We start from the raw sequence: 20,969 nt of genomic DNA, 5'->3' as shown, positions 1-20,969 counted from the left end.
CAGTCCACCCCTTCCAGAAAGAGCTCTGTTCTTTCCACCTTTGCAACATGTTTTCAGGCAGGAAGACTCCCACAGCAAACCATCTGATGAACTGCTGCTGCTGCTTTCTGATGCAGCTCTACAAACTACAGGATTATAATAAAGTTTGGAAGTTAATCACTGTCTTCAAGAGGACTGGAAAGAAAGCTGAAGTATCACACACTTCCTATATGGAAAGAAATCCCCCAGCAGCCTCCTCCGTGCCAACGCTGAGAACAGCTCCCCAGACCCACAGCACCGCAGGAGGGACGCCAGGTCGATGACAGCCAGGGAACAGCCACCAGCCCAGCCCGGGCGAAGGTGGAGGAAAAACGATCCTTGGGCCTGCTCTCCGCCAGCGATCCCCCCGTGCGTCCCCACGCACGGCCCGCGGGGAGCCAGCCCTTGCTGCGGGCTGCGCTGGACTGAGTTTTCACTCAACTCTCTGACCACAGCCAGCCTGGAAGGTCCCAGAACAGTACGCTGCTCTTACTGCTATAAAATGGAAACAAATGCTTTTCAAACTCGAACCCCTGCAATTATTTTCGGCAACATTATGATCCTTTCCATTGCTCAGCTTATTCAAGAACAACTAGCCAGGAGGTTAAGGAAACCAAACCAAGCCAACCCTAATTTAAACAATTACAGAATTAGTCATCAACGGACTAAGTGGTATTTAGACAATAAGTTTAACATATGCCACACTGATGCCCTTAGCAGTTACAAAATAGAATTAGAAAACTAACATTTATTAAATCAATTTGAATTTTAATACACATTTCAAGAACGTGGCAGCATAAAAGGAAATGTTTTTAGAAACAACCTGAATCTACCATTTGCAATTGTACATTAATGATCAGGGCTCTCCTGTTCCAAAACACACTTGACCTAAATTCTCCAACTTTTGGTACCATATTTAACGCAGCAGTGAGATGATAGTAAAGATGCCAAGTACTCCCACATTTCTGGAGCAAAGGTACTATGTATTTAATTTAATGAAAGTCCTAATAAACGTACCATCAACAATCTCAGCAAAACTTAACAGCTCCGCAAAAGCATTCAGAAACAACCCATGCCGTGCAGTTTACTCCCCTTAAATCAAGACTCCGGTTTGGCTACTTTTCTTACACGTAGTGGACTAATAAACAGATTTACATTAGTAGGTCACCATCAAACCACCAAATTAGAAAATGGTAGGATCCTTTTGGGTCAACACAAAAATCACATACAAGTTTAACTAAATACATTTTAATAGGACATTGTTAAATCTCATGAGGGCTAAGAAACACAGATCTTAGGTACTTGGGTTGGCAAATAAAGACAAGAATACTAAGAAGCATTTTCCACCATTTACTCATTATCAAAAATATTTTTCAACTCTTCTTGCAAAACAAAAACAAAAAAGTACAGACTGGACACGTACATCACATTTTTCTTCCTATGGCTTTAACCCCCCACCCTACCCACCCCACAAAAAAAAAGACGGGGGGAGAAACAAACCAAAACCAACAAAAAAGCTCTGACCACATTCACAGAAAATGACACCATGGTACACTACAAAACAAAAGGAGGTGTCATTTGTGTCCAAAGGTTTTTGCTCATTTCTTAGGTGAGGAACCATCATTGTACATGCTTTGTGCCAAATCAAAAGACACCTAACGTTAGGTCAGAAAGCGCTGTGGGGTTCACTGGGTGAACAAAAGGAAAGATGGAAGCAGTAAAGGAACTCAAAAAATTCACATACTATTTAACATGCTGTTGAAACAGGAATCGCCTTTTAAATTAGAAGGTAATGTTTTGTGTTCTAGTCAGCCCATGTTTAATTTGTGCTGTATCACTCAAAGAAAGGAAATTCCTGCTTTCACAAAGTAACCTAATTTTTTTAGGCTACCAGTGACGCCTTAAATGCAAGACTAAATTCTTCCACTTGTACTCTTATTTAGGGATTATGCCGAAAGAAACCACTTTTGCATAAGACTCCTACAAAGGCGCTTTCATTTTAACACCTTCTGAGATGAGCTCTTGGACAACTTGGTGTTATTTTTCCATTTTAGGGCCTTTCAGGCCAGGTTGAGAAGCACTGACCTTCAAAAGCTACTTTCAATATACTAGTGAAAAATGAGATGGATTCTGGGTGGAGTGAGTTATATAGCTTATTCTGTCTAACAAACATCTGAAATATTTGACCTTAGATAGCAATCGATCCTCTGCCCCAGCCCAAAGATGCCTGTCAGCGAAGAACTACCCTCAAGGGGATGGGTCCCAGGTCTGTTGTGGTACAAACCTGACCAGCCCACCAAAACTCCCAATTGTGGGAACTGCTCTGGAAGTCTCTGTGTATCCCAGGCACTGACTGGCAGCAGAGGGGGGGAAAATCAGCCCAGGAGTCTCCTGTAAGCCACAAAATCCCCTCTCTTTTCTAGAAGCAACAGTAGTAAAACCATCAGGAACTCCAAAAAAGGCGGCGGGGGGGGGGGAGAAAATGATGCTAATAAAACTTGAGCCGCCTTTGTCTTCAAATAATTTTCTCGCCCCAGCCAAAATAAGTCAGTAACAGGTCACACACACGGAGCTGGCATGAAGGGCTGATCGGGAACATCACCTGTGGAATTGTCAAGAGAACAAAAAAAGCGAGTGATGGTGTTAACGGGGACGGCGTATCCGAGTCAGCCGTGTGACGTTCATATCTAACCAACTCATCCTCCTGACCCTCGTCTGGAGACTGAGCTGCTTTTTGGGCTATCAGCTTTCTCAATATATTACTGAAGTTTTTTAGTTTTAAACTGTTCCATAGAGTAGATAACCAAGTCTCACAGTCAGAAATTATCTACCCTTTTCAGGCTGTATTCCCCAGCTCAATGCTGCATTTCCTACAGGAATATTGGGTGATTTTCTAGTAATGGTGACTGTAACTAATCGATAATTACTTTTCTACATCATAATCTAGCACAGTTTCGATGGACTAACTAGATACCACTTTTCTACATTTAAGCAGAAGCTTTGACTGAGCACAAAGCATGACCAAGTACAATGAGGTTAATATACTCCTTGCCACAGACCTCGTGATAAAATCATTTACATCAGCAATTGATCTCAAACTATGAGGTGCTGTAAGAACTAAAAACGGTTTTAGGGTAACTCCTCCATTATCTGCAACTATTTCCCAGACACTAATACACATAACATAGCAATGAAAAACACTTGATACAAGTGATCTAAATGCAGGAGCTCCAGCAAGTTAAACAGAACCATAGCTGCCTCGAAACTGTCGCAGTTCCCCTACTGATGGCAGGGAAAAGAAAGAAAAGATTCAACAGTCATATCTCATGTCTATAGCTTCATCCAAACTTTTATCATCGTGTGTACTGGCAGCTAAAAACGTCGTTACTGGTGACCCTGTCACATTGATTACACTGGTGCTTGTGCTGGCATTGCGCACCGCAATGCTTGTCACATTAATGCCCAAAGTAAGCCGAGTCTGCTCCAAGGCCTTTTCTGGCACTGCAAATGCCTCCAGCTTCTTCTCCCCATTAGCCATGTATGAGTTTTGGCAGCCACGGCATATGCAGTCAAGGCAGGCTTTGCGGTTAGAATAGCAAGGGCAGCGTTGGCCACGGCATGTAAGAACACTTGGATTTTGGGTGGCACGACCACATTTACACCCTTTCTTTTCTTGTGGCTTTTTATACACAGTTTTTGTTGGGCTTCCTGGCATAACGTTACTGCTAGGAACTTTCTCCTTTGCTTTGTCTTTTGTTTTCAGCACCCCTGGTTTGGCTTTCGGGTGAGATTTCTTAGGGGCGTGTTCTAAATTCTTTTTCATGCTTTTGTTAGACAGGAGCACAGTTTTACTTATTTTGGGAGTAGTGCCTCCGTTAGGTACAGTCGCAACGGGCTGCAAAGACATTTTATTTTCCTGTTTCACTGTTACAGGAGCTGACGCTCCCAGTGTTGGGCCACAGATGATGCTGGAAATGGGCAGAGGTTGAACCTTTTCACTGTCACTTTCTGATCGAGATCGCTTTCTGTTTAACTTAACTACCTTCGGCGTCGCCGCTGTACAGGAGATCCCGTGAGGAGAAGCATCTGTGGACATGAAAATGTTATGGCTAAGAGGTGGGGGAGAGAGCTGCAGGAAAGGGCCGTTAGTCATGTTTGCTTCCAGGCTGGGCTGCAAATTAGAATCACAGACTTCAGTATTTGAAACGGTCTCTAAGCTCCGGAGAACCTCCTCGACGCTAAGGAGAAGCGAGCCGCCTGGTTTGATATCTTCACTGAAACTGCAGATGTCAATGCCTGTCGTACACAAGTCGCTCGTAGAAACTGTATCACACACAGGCTGCAGGCTGCTAGAGATATCTTCCGTTTTTATATACTCCCCAGTACTACAGACGTCAATTGTGTTTGCGTGCTCAGGAGAAGGAATAGTCACTCCAAGTTTATCTACCGAAAGCCCATTACAATTGGGCAACCCGTTGATAACAGAACCTCGAATATCAATGTTGTGTGTGCTTTCAGGTATTGACGTAAAACTGGCTGGAGGATCAGCTGTGAGTTCTGAGGTTGAAGGTACTGGGGAATGTGTCAAACACAAAGCCAAGGCTGTATCGGAAGGTTTTTCTGTCTCTTCATGGAGTGGTGACCCATCTTTGAGCAAAGCCAAAAGATCTGCAGAACAATCAACTGCTTGGATAATGTCTCGTGCCAGTGGAGTTTGCGTTATGTATTCGCAGAGTTTCTTATAGCAGTTCACTAAGATGCTCAGCTGCTTGTTCTCTTCAAACTGTTCGTAGTCCTTGCACCAGCTACATGACGGTTTCATCATCATCTTCTTGCCTTTACAAGTTTTGCAGACATAATGCTGACATGTGGAGTTGGTGGGAGCAATAGGGTCTTGTAGCAAATTTCCTAAGGAAAAAAGAAAGAGAAAGATTACAATGGACTCGAGGCAGGTTTCGGGGACAGCATGGGGTGAATTTTTGTACTGTCAAAAAAAATTGCCTGAAAAAGTTCAGTAAGTCACAAGGAAATGTACCATCCACACAAGAGCCTGTAAAAATCTTCAGAGGTGCAATATCTGGTTTTAAAACAATATTAAATTAAAAAAAAAATTAGAAGAAAACCATCACACCATAATTTGTTGTGCTGCTGCAGCCTTCAGAAACACTCTCAACTAAAACACTACCAATCCCCCTTGTCCCCTCACCAGTTTCTTCCATTGCAACTTAAAAACACACAAGATTTCTATGAATTTACCAAACATGCAACAATAAACTCCCATTAAAAGCTACTGCAGAGATTTTAATGAAATTAAGTGAAAACAAATGGCAACGGAGCAGAGGGAAGCTCTAAAAGGAATGTAAAAATGATGAAATACCAATGCCAAAAGGAAAGACAACACAGCAGACTTTGTTTTACTTTTCATTTAGCTGGGACTAAAAATAGAGCCTAGCTTTGTGACAGTCAAAGCCACGAGTAAAGCGCAAAGTTTGTAACTTTGCAAGCAACAAAAACAGTTACATGGATCACATGAATTCTTACAAACACTGAATACAACACCTAGTAATATAGTTGAATAAAAATGGGGGGGAAAAAAAGATACTATATTGCTCTAATAGATCACTCTTGTGCCAAACCAGAAGGTGCAACAAGGCAACTATTCACATGATCTGGGGAGTGGTGGCTCCTGGTTTTCCAGTTCACAGACATACATCAGTGAAATAATATTTAAAATAGTGGTTCTGTCATAGCCATGATGCTTAAATACTTTAAACTGTCAACAACCGCTCACATCCTGGGCAGGAGTGAAGAAATCAGAAGAAAGGATTTTCTCTGAGATCTTACTGTTAAGAATAAAAACCTAATAAACATCAGTTGCTACAGGAATCAACACACCTGACAGCACAGAAAGTTTCGTACACCCAGTACTGGCAATCTGGAAGGTTATATTCCCAGATCTCCGAAACTGTAAAAGCCTGGAAGAATTATTTTGTTTTTATTTAAGAACAAACCAAATAACATGTAAGGATAAAATATGAAAGAACAGAGGTAACTGAAATTCTGCCTAGAAATAATCCAACTAGTAACCATACCCAGGAAATGACAGTATTGCTTTGCTATTTCTAGCCAGCTCTAGGCCAGGAAGATATTCTAATGCTTAAATTAAATTTCAGAATATCTACAGTCATCTACAGCAACAGGTCTCCCCTCCTTTCCAAGCAGCAGATTTTCAGCTCTGATGAGACCTCTCTCCCCTAAGGAGCCTTTGTTGGATGAGTTACAGCCATCAGTGAATTCTCACCCAGACCTTCCAAAGTGAAAACACGCTGTTACGAACAAACGAATAAAATTAAACAATTTGGAAAGAGAAAGCAAAGTGCATATATTAAACCAGACTGAGATTAAAAAATCATATCAAATATAAAGATAGGTACCGCTTTGGCAAAGGGCTGCTCCAGCCCTCCACCTGAGCTGTCTTTCAGAAGTGACCTGATGTAAACTGGTTTTTGAGCAACAAACAACAAAGAGTCAGTGCTGAAGTCATCATTCTGTAGTATTTTTTTAATAAATTGAGAGAAAATATAATTGTTTAGAAAGCTGGCAGGTGGCACACATCTACCCAACACATTACAGCGTGACTGGAAACGCGCAGTATTTGAACAGGGGTCATTGAAAGCGACGCAGGAGGAACACGGAATAGCAGATGCTGTAGAACAGAGAAAGGTTCAAATCACAATTACAGCTCTGCTTGACTGGAAATGCACTTCCCAGTCAGAGATGAGCTATTTAACTTCTCTTTGCTAACCTAACGAGGAAGGGCTGACTGAGGAAGGGTGACTCCACAAGACCCCACCATGAGAAGACAACAGCAAAACACTCCTCAAGTTAAGCAGTGAAGATGTAAAGCCAACAGATGGATCATGAAGTCACACAATCCAACCTGCAGTGGAATTTTTTTTTAAAATTCCCTTTAAATGACACTACATAAACAGCAATGCAGGCAAAGATGTCCATTGTGGTCCTAAGATTGGATTTGATTTTGTGAGAAAAGTCCCTAACTCCCATGGGGAGAAACAAAAGCAGCTTTAAATCCCATCAGCTAGTCTCAGAAGTCATGTCCATCAGCAGGAAGAGTTCACAACAACTGTCCGTCTCTTCTGGACCTTGAGTCTTTCCCACAGGACCAGCAGAGAGCCATGCCAGGACCAGTGCAGGACGCAAACACACCTCACACTCGCTCATTTAATGCTTTGAGACTTCAGAAGCCATCGTACAACTACACACATCCACGGCGCTTCCAGGACCAGCAGCCCACCAGCATTAATGCCCAGTGAAACAAAGCAGCTGGGCGCGCTCCTTGGTCCATCTTTAGCCTCTTTTTGCTGCTCACGATGATTGAGTTACAGTGATCAATGCTTTACAGATTATGAAGCACTAAAATACTTCAGAGATGGAACCAATTAAACAATATACCAATTTAACTTTTAATTAGATTTTTTAAAAAAAGTCACCACCAACTGTGCATTTTATTTCTCCCAAAATAGATTTGGCTGAAACTGTTGAATGGGTACGAATGCTAAAAGAGGATACTGAAAAATTTAAATTTCCAAAAGATTTGAGGAAAAAAAAAAATAGATGGACGGACAAAACACTTCCCATGCTCTCACTGAAGGGAAGAGCAGAGTGAGTTCTACCCTCAGTAAATGCTGGGCAACCTACACAGGAGAGACATTAGGAATGTCTGAGCTGTGGGAATATTTTCATATCTCATTGAATATTCATTCTTCAGTCAAAGTTTCTCTCTCATATGGATTCTGTGGCACCTATCACTCTCTTCAGCTGTAGTATTGCTAAGCTAAAAAAAAAAAAAAGTCAACCATGAGATGCAAATGCACAGAAAATTAAGTTTCATTACTTTTAATCCTCGGGGAATGGTATTAAGTCAGCAACACTGTCCCACAAAGACAACATCTGAGCTGCTACCCAGAATCAGGAGGTACTAAGCTTTGGGATGTCCCAAACTGCTGAACTGTACAGGCTCCCAAGGCATAACACTCACTTGATGCTGCAAATTACCAGATCTTCCCAGATTAAGTTTATAAACTCCACCAAGAAAATAGATCTGGGAAGGATTCCGACATGTTACCTAGCCCATCCTCAAATGCCTAAGAATAACCATACCGAGTTAGATACTTCACAGAATCAGTCAGGTTGGAAGAGACCTCTGGGATCATCGAGTCCAACCACTGCCCTGACACCACCACGTCAACTGGACCATGGCACTAAGTGGGTACTTCTCATGGGAGGTGGGTTTCCACGCACTCAGTAACCCTCAGATACTCTCAGGCTTGCCTCATCTCCTCTTCAACTATTTAAAATGTAATCAGTCACAACGGGCTTGGACAAGAAGTTCCCTGGTCAACTATCTGTTGTGCTGAGAATGACCTTTTTGGTTTGAGCATTACTCTTACTAGTTTCACTTGACCATCTCTGGTTCTTGTGTTGGATGAGGCAAGTCAATCCCTATCCTGCTCTTCCACGCTCCTTGTGGTTTTATAGACATCTACCACGTAACCCTCCAAAGTTGTCTCTTTTCCAGACTGCAAAGAAGTTGTTCCTTATGTTGGGTCACCCTTCTCCTAACTCTTCCACAGCTCTTTTTTGAGATTGGGGGACCACAACTGCAATGCTGTAAGATATGGGCGAACCACAGCTTTATGGAGTGCCATAATAAAGCTCTCCACTTTATTCTCTATTCCTGTCCTGATTTTTAGCATTTGCTTTGCTTTTTTTGATTGATACTCAGTACTGAGCTGATAATCTCACAGAGTTTTCTATCACAAGGCCAAGATCTTGCTTTTGGTTGGTAGCCATCAGCTCTACCACTTTCTATAAATTTACAAATTTATATAGATGTGCAAGATATAAAAATGGTGGGCTCTGAGAAGTTAATCTTTTTCCATGTTTATAATTTAATATTTATTAATTTGTCATTATATTGCGCAGTCATTCATCTGCATAAGATCCTTCCATGATTACTCAATGCAGTCCTTCATTTTTACTACCCTAAATAGCTTGGTATTACTAAACTTTGCCTTGTCTTTTCTCACCCTCTTTTGCAAGGGGTATATTAATACACCAAAAGCAAAATCATGTTCTTATAAAGCCTCCAATAAGAGGCTTTCCCTAAACATCATCTCTTAACTCTCCTACTTTCAGAAAGGTTTACTAAACATCTCCATTAATATGAGCACTTACATTTAATAAGCTGCATATACAGAGGAAATACTTTTAATATATTATTTACAAAACCTCCCAGCTGTCCTGGAAAGGCTGCTACCAGGAGGGAGGTCATTTAAACCACAAGGAATACTTCCTATTGTGTTCCTTAATGAGCATTACTTTGCAGCTGCAGGAAGAGGGGAAGCATCTGCAAATTGTATCTCAGAGACCAAAGGGAGAAGAATTGGGAATCAAAGCAATTGTTGGGTGTGTATGTGCTCCAAATGGATGAACTTCGGTGAGAAGAAAGACTGGAATCGAAAGGGGTCACCTCCTTCCATCCTCATCTATCCTCAGCAAAGGCAGAAATATAATGCCCGAGAAAAGGGGTTAAACACTAGTAGCTACTTTAGCACCCTTGGAAAAGCCTACTGAAACTTTATATATTGCCTTTTTTAACAACTCAAAGTCTTAAGAATGATGTAACTATTAAATCTTAATTTGATGAAGTAAACTAGAAAAAAATATGACATCAAATTTTGTTACAAGTATAAATAAATGTATCACTGGGGTTAATCTCCAACAACATCTGTCTGCCAAAACAAAAGTCTTTAAACCTTGATTGCATTCGTATCACCAGAATTTATCACCTGGTTTTACAGCACCCAGCAAGCAAGGGGAAAGCTCCACATCCCAGCCCTCCGCTCCCTTCACTGGCCTCCTACCTGCTACGCACGCAGAAGCAGGGCTGGCATCCCTGAAGAAGGGGAGAAGAAAGCTCACCCGCACCAGTTACTCTCTTAACATCGAACAATACAATGACTATGATGGCATTTTTAAACCAAGTATTACAAAAAGCTTCTGTGAACTCTGGATTAGTCAGAAATTCTACAGCTCTGTGAATCTAGCAAGTTTAAAAAACCAGGAAGCTCTAATCAATCTGCTGAAGCACACAAATACTTCTGTGTTACACTTCAAATTAATATATGACAAGCACCTCAAAGTAATAACCAGAAGCTGGAGATTTAACAGTTGGACTGCTGCACTTCCAGCATTTTCATTTCTGGATTAAACATGATCTGATTGTTTATACTACAATAATCAGCAACAGGCAGTAAGCTTTAACAAAGCGCTACGTTCAAGCTTCAGAGTTACCCACCTCCTGAAGGATGGGAGCTAGTTCTCACCGGCTGGTGATAGCCCTTGATAGAGGCTTTCTGAAGTTCAGCTACCCATCTCCCTGCAGCTCAAGCACTTCAGCTGAAGCAGCCTCTAAAAGGAAAAGGCTTGGCCCCCCACCACCTTCCCTGCACCGCTCCCTTCCTCAACCCCACGCAGCATCTTTTCATCTAAGAAATTACAGCTAGATCCGACTGAAGTAGCTCAAGGAGGTTTCAAAGCAAAACATGCAACAGAAAAATACCATCACAAAAGCAGTAGCATTTTCAGAGTTTGATAAAAAACCTAAAAGCAGTATTTGCAAAACTATTTGACGATAGGCAGGCACATTGTAAGCAATGAAAAGGTCTGTTAACCATCTGCAGAAAAATAAATCAAATGTGTAAGATCTGTTTTATATGGGTGAAAGATCTGGATACTTCCTAGAAGATAACTAAATACACTCAAACCCAGAGAAACTTCAAGAGAAGTGCAAGGGACAACTGCCAAGGACAAGACAACAGCGAACTGTCTCCTTCACAGATGCCAAGCCCTACCATAAACCCCTTCCAAACCATACACTCAAGACGGTGGCTTCAACCACTGGCTGGTTGATAAATTCCACAAATACCGCACCGAGGTCAAGAGGCAGATTCACCAGACGGAGGGTTGTCCTACCCCTGCCCTGACAAACTGTCCCAGTTAGAATAATGTTTGGCAACGTTTCCCATCACACAGAAACCAACTGGATCACCTGGCCGAGGTGCCGCCTATCACCCAGGTATCCTACACCCCCTTCCCGGCGCTCAGAAAACAACTCACCATTTGTAGCTACCACACTCTTGGCTGAGAGGCACAAAGACGCAAGACTCGCCTGTGATATTACTAGCACAAAACTTTGAACCTATATCTACAAAACACGGATTCACAGAGGAGTTCACAATGACAACTCTTATCCTTTAATGGTTTTTGTGAGACAAGGTTTTGTAGACAGAAAAAGTGATTTTCATTCAGCCAAGTAGTAGAAATAGAAAAAAAATGACCAAGGATTTCAGCACACAACCCTTTTCCAGATCTGAAACAGTAAGTAAGAGTTTACACTTCTGAACTAAATGACAGAATTTCTTTCTGAAAATACCACATTGCTCGTAGATCACCACAACTACAACCACAGTGCTGCTAGAATTTGTCCAACAACATTCACAAGCATCGACAGATTCCCCGTCAGGTGAAATGGGAACATGAGGGAGACACAAAAACGCATTTAAAAAAAAAAAAAATCTTAGTTCAAATTTTTATCAGATAAAACATTCTGCTGGCTGCTGAATACTTCAGAGCATCCTCCATCAACAAACAACTATGAAAAATTAGCTACAGAAATTATTATGCTCATATAGGGATGCTTGTGACTGAAGAATTAATGATTGTATAACTCTTCGGAAAAATAAAAAAATGCACTATTTTTGTCTGAACACCATGGGAACCCAAATTAACCATGATAAGAATACAGTTATACTATTTTTCTGCGTATTTGGAGAAATACAGTCAACCTCTTTAGCTAAACTTCAAGAAAAAAACAGAAATATGACAACAAATTGCATTTTAACTGTAGAAGGGACTGCTTTGTTCTCTGACTCCACCCGCTGCATAATAAACAACAGGACAGATTTTACCAAGTCCTATGTCAAAGTTATATTTCTGCTTGAAAGTCTTTGTGTTTACAAAATCAATGACTGGAAAAATTATAAATGCATTTTTAACAAACTAGGTGGCAAAGTTCAAACTTTGTAATGAACAGGCTTTAAAAAGATAAGTAATTCATCTTTTTCACTATCCAATGGAAAATTTTCATGTAACAATGTCTTCCAGAAGTCAAGGTTCCTGTATTTTAAGAGGGTTTAAATGGCAAAGTTAACATTTCTCCTGTAGGTATACCATGTTTCTATGCAGAATAAACACTCAAAAGAGTTAAAACTTGCTTTGAAAGTTACAGATCAAGTTAAATATATTTATCACAAACAAAGAAGAAATGAAAACTACTTTTCCCCACCAAAAATGCTCATGCCATCAAGATTAACCACGCACTCTTAAAGTAAACTGTGCTCTTCAAGCCCACTGGAGAAGGAGCAAGCCCTGTGCCAGGACTGCAAGGCTCAGGAGACAGAGAATAACAAATTACATCACTGAAGGACTTCAAAGTAATTCCTCCATAAGAGCAGGGAAATCTTTACTGTCTGGAAAGCACAGTGCTCAACAAAGGTTGTGCGGTGCATTATTTCTCAAGTCATATCCTAGATGCAAAGAATCTTCACTGGCCTCACACAAAACTCCAATAATATCCAGCAACTGCTTACTCCATATTTAGTCAAACTAATCTGTAAACCATAACATAGGAAGAAAACAAAACCAAAGAAATCTGTGTTTGAACACACTGTGTCCATAGACCTGGACAACTAAGCTGTCCCAATAAAGATGCCTCTTGGCAACATATTAACTTCTCTTTAAACACTCTGAAACGCAATCGGTTTCATCAGTATCAGGCGACCATCACAACCCATCCATCATCTCCCATTGCCTCAATGAGAAACACACTCTCATCTCAAAGCCCATCAGAAGACAACACTGCAATCTTCACTTTGCAACCTGCTTTTTTAAGCCCAGTATCAACCAGCTGTAAGGTGGAAACCACAATTACTTCTCTTCCCACTCCTCAATTTGGTTCTAAGACAGAGGAGTATTTTTAGTTTAGAAACCAATTTAAATTCAACTGGTGGAACTTTATGTTATCAAAACACATGCAGTACAATGCAGACAACCTTGAAAAAGCAGTTCTCCCAGGAGTCACGCGCAGGGTTTCAAAACAGGAAAGGGAAACAGTGAATTTAAGTAAGGAGATTTTAAGAGGAAGAGAAATCATCCAACATGTTCTTGGCTAAAAGTTGGTGTATTCAGAGATGTGTGAGTGGACATTTTATAGGCAACTGCCCATGCTGGTTATCTCCAAAACAAGAAGAAAAAGATTACCTGCAGCAGGGAGGTATTTGATACATACTTAGTCCCATAGTCCATGCTCCCAGATGGTTATTTCAGAGATTCTGGTTATTTTGCACATTCTTCAGAAATTCAGAAGTATTTTGGCAACCATTCATGTAATTTTTAAGGGGAATCATTCATGTAATTTTTAAGGGGAAAATAACATACTTTTAAAAACTACCAATATGTGATAGCCGGACAGTATTTTTCATCATTGAAAATGGAGGAACGAAGAAAATGTCAATGAAAAAATACCTAAAAAAAAGGCACCAATGCAGATCACTTTTCAAACATAAAAGACAACTCTGATCTGGCAACACAAATCATGAATCAGCCTTCACTCTCCTTAATCTACAGAGAATGGGCAAGAAATTAGAGTTCTAGGCTGAACTCTTCCATCACAAAAGTTAAATATACCTTTTCACTTCAAAACTCTGATGTCCAGGCTTAAGTCACTTAGTCACGGCTCATATCCCAAACAGAAAATCCAGTATCATGCATATAATTAAGTTTTATTAGTAGTGGGAATTTGTTTCTTCTTCCTTCTTCCATCTCTGTGACTGGAAATCAAATTTTCTAGAAAGTTTAGATCTATTTAGATGTCACCCAACTATCTTCTTTTCTCTGAAGGACATCACGCAACTGCTGCATGCCTCAGATTATCTCAATACCATCACTGAAAAAAAGACTTTGCTTACTCTAGAGCTGTAATTCACTTGCATTCCACTTGCTTGTGGTGCTTCTTCCCTTAGATATTTGTAGAAATTTTCATGTGAAAGTTTAATGAAATTATACAGGTCTAATTCACAATTTCCCAATGACAAAGTATAGCCTAAAGTAATAAGCTCTACTTGGGATCCATAATGATGCCACTAAGAGCTACAGAGAAGGGGTCTGGAGGAGGTCACACCACACACTGGCGTAGGGGGGAAGCAGTCAGACTGCAGAAGCAGTGGAGAATTAGCTCAGCGAGGGGCAACGAAGAAGAGGAGAAGCCTTCACAGGTCCCAACAACATGGACAAGACGGAAAATTTTACACAATTCAATATACCACCTACTATGGAGAAATTTCAGACCTACCTAGCAGAATGAGTTCCATAAGACTCAACTTATATTCACAGTATAGAATAACTTTCAAAAAATAGGCTAATACTTTACACAAGAGCAGAATGAAAATAACATCCCTATACGAAAATAAAAAGCCAACAGTTTTATTTTTTTGGTAATCCATGCCATTCCCCGTGCTTGGGAGTTACTTCCATAATGCTACTTTACTATTTAGCCTTCAACCCTCTAACTAAAATTATCAAGAGCTATCTCAAAACACTTGATGGGAGCTGTGGAAGGTACCGGTCAGTAGTGTCACGTTGTTTCTTTGTTCCTTCCCACCCCTTAATCTCCCCTAAACCACACGTTGTCTCACATCCCCTTAGATTACAGGATGTTTAAGGCAAGAACTATATTCTTATAAAGTAGTTCTCCAGCACAAGCTACAGCTGAGTTCCTGCTGGTGTCCTAAAGCCATGCAACCTTTCAAGCACTTTCACACTCTAAATCAGCAACAACAATCTTTCACACACCTTTTAAATATCTTTCAGATATTCCAGGATGAAGTTTTCCACGGATCAAAAGCTAGGCTGATCTGACTGGCAATCTGTCTCTTACAGGCATTTTAACTGAATTTCAAAAAGGGCTGTTAGTGCTGAAAAGCCAACCAAACCTTTGAATGACCTGTAGTAACCTACATGGTATTCGAAACAGAGAAAGCCACTTTTAAGAAGATTTTATCCCAACAGGCAGTACTTTTGAAACATAATAGTTTGTTGCATAAATTCTACTAAACTACTTTTAAGTTAAATGTGGTATTCACATGCAATTTAATAATAATCACTTTAGTCCAGAGACAGAAACTGAAACTCAGATTTCACATCCTCAAAACACGTAAGGCACAAACCTTCTGTCTAATGCACACTCAGGAGTAGTTATTTTTAAGTTTTAAAAGCTCTAGGAAATACCACCTTATACATCCCTGTAAAAGGATGATACATTACCGACAACACTGTCTAGGAAACTGTCACATGATCACACTTAAATCCTAGAAACACACCGCCGTACCATCACCATAATTTAACCTTTATAACCCATTAGGTAAGACAGAGACCTCAAATCCACCTAGAACAGATTTAGCTGACTTACAACAGCATGCTGTATTTACATTATGACTTTCTACTGATGGAACTTCACGTGTGCCAATCGGAATCTAAAATCAGAGCTTTAATTAGAATTTCATAATTATGTGGGTCCAAACACTTCTGCCGCCCCTACTATGTGAGCTGGTTTCAAAGACTATCAGATCAAAAGCAAATGAGTTGCCTTATGCATTGAGAAAATAGTGAAAGGACAATACTGTTAGTTGATTTATATAGCTGTCACTAACTGCTTCTAAAAACAATTCTCTAAAATTAAAGGAACAATCTTCACTGCGGAATTAACACCTACAGCATAACAAAGCGTTACAGAATGCATTCGGAGAGATTAAACACTGAGGAAAGGCTGATGACATAACGAGCGCTAATTTGGGGAGTGATTTCCCCAGGGAAGTCCTACAAGTCCAACACTTGGGACTTTAACCAAGTGTAAGGGATTTTGTGTTACTGATAATTCACGCAGCACTTCTCCAAAGCATGATTTTTAAACATGTCCAGTCAAGACCACATTCTGCCGAGATCTGTGTGAGGGAAGTACCAGACAAAGTGCCATGGCCATGAACCCATACCCAGATACTTGGATCTCAGGGTCTAAACAGACAAACAGGGTAGAAAGAAGTGAGCACCTGAAAAGCTTTTAAATATTTTTTTGAAACCCACACTGTGAAGTTTTGGGTGGTCATAGCACTCTTGTGATCATGACCTCTCACAAACGCAATCTTTACTTCAGTACTTAAAACTTTACCTTTTAAAACACTAAAGTTAAAAAGGTTTTGACAGTTGGATAGGCTTTAAATGACCTTAAATATGCAGAAGGTATAACAGCTCTTAGCACTAACGTGTGCAAAGGAAGAAAAGTATTTTTAAAACATCATAGCAAGGTCAGAGGGCCAAAGAGAGAAAGAGGCACCAAGATTCACCCATGAGAGAAGTGGGAGAAAAGGAACACAAAAAGCAAACGAGAAAAAGAAGGTCGATTTGCCTTTACCAGTCTGAGCTGAAGATTTATGACTGCTGGTCAACACCAGAGCAGAGGGTTTTCTATCGGGCAGGACCACTCTCCCATGACTAACTGCCTGCAGGTTCAGGAAAGGCACTTTACAAACTCTGCAGGACAGAAACTGTATTTTACTGTACGGCTTCACAAAGAGCCTGGTATTTCCTGAGGCCTCTGCATGCCACCACGCCACAAACAGGAGCCCAAGACACAGAGAGAGAATACTGGGGAATCACTCGTAGACAAAATAATGCGAAACAAACAGCAGCTACAGTTATCTGAAAGCTAGCCACAGCAGACAAAAAATAAAAACCAAAGCAGTAACCGTAAAATTCAAAGAAAATAAGGGATGAAGAGAGAAAGTGGAACCATCAAGAAGTAGTTTGTAAGTAGGAATATCCATGGAGGCACAAGTCAATCGAAGAAAACAAACTAAAAAGAGTGGTCTGCTCTACCAAACTGAGGGTGACACAAAAGCCAAGCAAGAAAAGCTGAAGAGGGGGAAAACAGCTCAGGAATTTGGGCAGGGACAAATTAAAGATAGATGATTTCAATAGCACGAGTGTAAAAATAAGATTGCAAAAGGCCAAGAAGGGAAGAAGTCAAGGCAAGGAGTACAAAAAACACATTTCAGAAGACCAGTCTTAAAGCAGAGAGGCCAGATAGCACAGTAGCTAGAAAGACACAGTCCCTATGGTTGAAAAAAAAAAACAAAAAAAAACCCCAGAAAAATATTAGCATATTTTTAGGCAAAAGCAGTCTGATGATTGACCAAAAGCAAGGAGTTATGGAAAAAAGCACAGTTAGGGACTGGAATTAACAGGGCCTACAGTAATAATCAAGAGAGAAAGAGCAGAGGTGCATCGGTACTGACATCAGGGTTACGTGAGAAAAAAAAACCTTAGACAAATTATTTCAGGAAATGACGCTGCAGTGATCCTGGGAACAGGCTCCCTCTTTCCCAGTACAAACAGATCTCTATTTTCTAAGACTTTAAGTGGGAGGAGCCAAGAGCTCCAGGATAGGCAGCATCCAACACTAGTTTAGCAGCCTCAACGGCTGAAATCCTGATCCTGTAAATAAATACAATATTTAACTTTATAAACCCCAGTAATTCAATTAAATCGTAGTGTGACCACACACATTAGTAAAGATAAACACATGCAAATGCAGTGGACGTAAGTCCACTCTGTTAAGAGAACACAAACACACACAGGGCCAGGACTTAAAACTACCAGAGGGGGGGAAAAAAAAAAAAAAGGAGAATTAACAAAATTAATCAACCGGGGAAAGTTCAAGAAAGGTTGACAGCTTATTCCCGAGCTTCCTACCAGGAACAGACATGTGCCCCCACTTCATAAACACAGCAGAATGCAATTCCTTCCCAACGCCCCCCAGACTGTAATACTGAAATTCCAGATGTCTGCCTTTGCCCACAAAATGCAAAATGCTCTTTTTTTTGGGGGGGGGAGAGGAAGCAGGGAAATCCTAGCAGAATTTCAGCCTATTTGCTTTTTATGGTTATTATTGTTATAGTACAATTATCTGCTATGCACAAAAAAAAAATATCTAAACATTGTTTCTCTGTGCTTAAAATTCCTGGCTTTCAATCTGAGTTACTTTTTTGTTCTTTACGTTTCAAGGCGGGGGGAGTAAAAACTTCTTATTTCCCTGCCTCTATGGTCTGCATATTGTTTTGAGTATCTTTTACCACACTTGCTCTTAGTCATCACTTCTTTAAAGCAATTAACTCCACTACACCAGGGTATTCCACTAATAACTACCATACCCTTTAAGAAATACAGGCACCACAATAAAAAAGTGTTGCGTTTTGGGCAAAACAGAGTCTCCTCAACAAAAACAGCACCGTATTTTCTGTGCAGCTCGCCGGGCTATTAAATACACAACCCCTAACGCCCTGCTCTCTTTCTGCCCAGTATTACCTGCACATTTCCCCCCACTCCGGGTTGGTTTTTGCAGGGTGGGGGGTGCGGGCGAGTCTATAACCCGAAGAATATTTCTATTTCCACTCCCCCTTTCCCAACTTGCACAACCACCGCGCCCCCCGCCCGCCTCCCACGTGGGCTCCGCGGCCCTCCCGGAGGCGAGTGGCTCCGCGGGTGCGGGGCGGCTCCGCGGCCAAAGGCTGAGAAAAAGTTTCCTCCCGGGCCGGTTCCGTGCGGGCGCCCGGCTCTCGGGGCCGGGTCCAAGGCGGGGGGAGAGGCGTCCCGCGGCGTTCCCCGGGGCGGCCGTGCCGGGGCGAGGGCAGCCCACCGGGGCAGCGCGGCCCAGGGCCGCCCCGCAGCGCCGTGCCCCGGGGAGGGGGCGGGGGGGGGGGGGGGGGGGGGCTTATTGTGCAGGGAACAAAAGAAAGATCCTCACCGCAAACGCAGCAGGAGAGGGACTGCCTGAAGTAGGGCAGGAGCTTGTTAATCTCGGTAAAGGACTGGGGATCCCCAGGGTCGTAGTTGAGCACCAGGCGGCTCGCTGAAACGTAGAGAGCAGTGGCATTCACCGGGTTCATCGCAGCCGCTCGCACGCCGCCGGCTCCGGGGTGAGAAGAAAGCGCGGCGCCGAGTCCGTGCCGGCCGAGGGGGCAGGTGGCCCCGGGGCGGGGGCAGGCCGGGTGTCACCTTGGTCCGGGGCCACCTGGAGCCGCGCGGCGGCGGCGGCGGCAGCGCGGAGGCCGCGGCGGCCCGGCGGCCCTGTCAGAGGGGCCGCGCTGGCTCCTCCTCCGCCTCCAGCGGGGCCTCGCTCCCGAGCAAGCGGCCTCGGCCCGCCCGCAGCCGCACAGAGCAGGGAGGCGGCGGCGCTACTCCAGGCTGCGGGCCATGCCGGGCCGCCCTCCCCCGGGCCCTGCTCCTCTCCGAGCGGACGCTTCCTCGGCCGCTGCGGGCCGCGCCTCAGCGGCGGCCCGGCATGGCGGCGGCCGCAGGGAGGAACCGCGAAGCCAGCTCAGGGCGGCGGCGGGCCGGGCCGCGCTGCCCGATCCGGGCGGCGGGGGAGGGAGGCGGATGCACCTGGGCCTCAGCGCGGCCGCATCACCGCGGCGCCGCCGCGGCCTCCTCCGCGGGACCGGTGGCTGCTGGCTGCGCGGCCGCGGGCACGGGCGCCGCTCGCGGGGCAGGATCCGCCGCCCGATCCGCGCCGCAATGTCAATAGCAACCGTTAGATCCAGCCGTCACTGCGGAGCCATCGCCGCTGCCGTCTAGCGCCCGCCACTGCGCATGCGCGCCCGCGGCCGCTTCCCGCCCCGCAGCGGGGGGGGGGGCATCCCGCGGCGCGGGGTGGGGGGGAGCGCAGCGTCCTCTAGCGGGGCCCGGGCGCGCCGGCGCAGGGAGCGGGGCCGCCCTCTCGCCCTCGGCCTGGGCGCGCGGCGGCCTGAGGGAGGGGGCGCGCGCCGGCCTGAAGGAAAGGGCGCGCGGCGGCCTGAGGGGGAGGGCGCGCGCCGCCGGCCTGAGGGAGGGGGCGCGCGGCGGCCTGAGGGAAAAGGCGCGCGGCGGCCTGAGGGAGAGGGCGCGCGCTGCAGCGACCGCCTCGCCTCAGCGCGGCCGCCACGGCGGCAGCGCCCGCGCCCGCTCCGCGGAGGACGGGCCGCCGCTCCCTCAGCAGGCGGGCGGGGTCGGCTGGCGGCAGGGCCCCCTCCGGCGGGTTGGCTGCGCCGTGCCCGGGGCGTTGAGGCTTTCCCCGCGCTCGGGGCCTCCGCCTCACGGGCGGCCCTGCCTCCAGAGCGGCTGGGCACCGGCGGAGCTTCGTGCTCCTGTCATGGCGAGCGCCTCCGCTCATCTCTCAGGCAGAAGAATCGGACCCCGCCTCTGCCTTAAGCTGCCCTGGAACCTGCAGCCAGGCCTGTCAAGTACTTCAGGCTTCCGTCTGGGCTTGAGTACTCCGGGGTACCAACTTGGCCCCCTCCCACCCAGCATGGAGCGAGTCCAGCGTGTCTGCCTTCAAAGTGAGAGAGCTGCAGGGCCTGAGAGGTAGTTGGAAGCTGTGGCACAGGAGCTGCAGAGCACACCCTTCTCAGAGGCGGCCTGGATGCCCCAGCAGACACCAGCTGCCCACACACGGCTGTGTAGATGGAAGTTTGTCACACGTGTTCTCACTGCCCATACCTGCGCTCTGGAGACCCCGAAGTATAACAGAGCAGTGGATCCACAGGCTTGGGGCAGGTATGACCAAGACATGGGCACAGGAGGGTGTTTTTTACCTTCTCCAGGTTTAAGATCACTGGGGACATATGGAGGGAACTTCTGACATTTTCACTGTAAGCACTACTAAGGCCATTCCACACACTTCCAGATCCTATGTTGCAACACTGCCAGTGCCATCAAGG

At 44.2% G+C, this 20,969-nt stretch overlaps 1 protein-coding gene across 1 annotated transcript; it reads right to left on the bottom strand.

The window, feature by feature from the left end:
- Positions 1-1,355: 1,355 nt before the first annotated feature.
- Positions 1,356-19,343, bottom strand: MSL2 (MSL complex subunit 2). The gene is made up of 2 exons (XM_068421262.1): positions 19,019-19,343; positions 1,356-4,926 (listed from the first exon to the last, which is right to left on the bottom strand). Exons 1-2 carry the CDS (start codon positions 19,158-19,160, stop codon positions 3,329-3,331), a joined length of 1,740 nt encoding a protein of 579 aa, XP_068277363.1. The 5' UTR covers positions 19,161-19,343; the 3' UTR covers positions 1,356-3,328.
- Positions 19,344-20,969: the final 1,626 nt, after the last annotated feature.

This window comes from Nyctibius grandis, chromosome 32, assembly GCF_013368605.1.
Source record: "Nyctibius grandis isolate bNycGra1 chromosome 32, bNycGra1.pri, whole genome shotgun sequence".
In the NCBI taxonomy this organism is placed as follows: Eukaryota; Metazoa; Chordata; class Aves; order Nyctibiiformes; family Nyctibiidae; genus Nyctibius; species Nyctibius grandis.
Note: the sequence above shows the minus strand (reverse complement) of the source record. Positions and strands in the feature narration are given on the sequence as shown.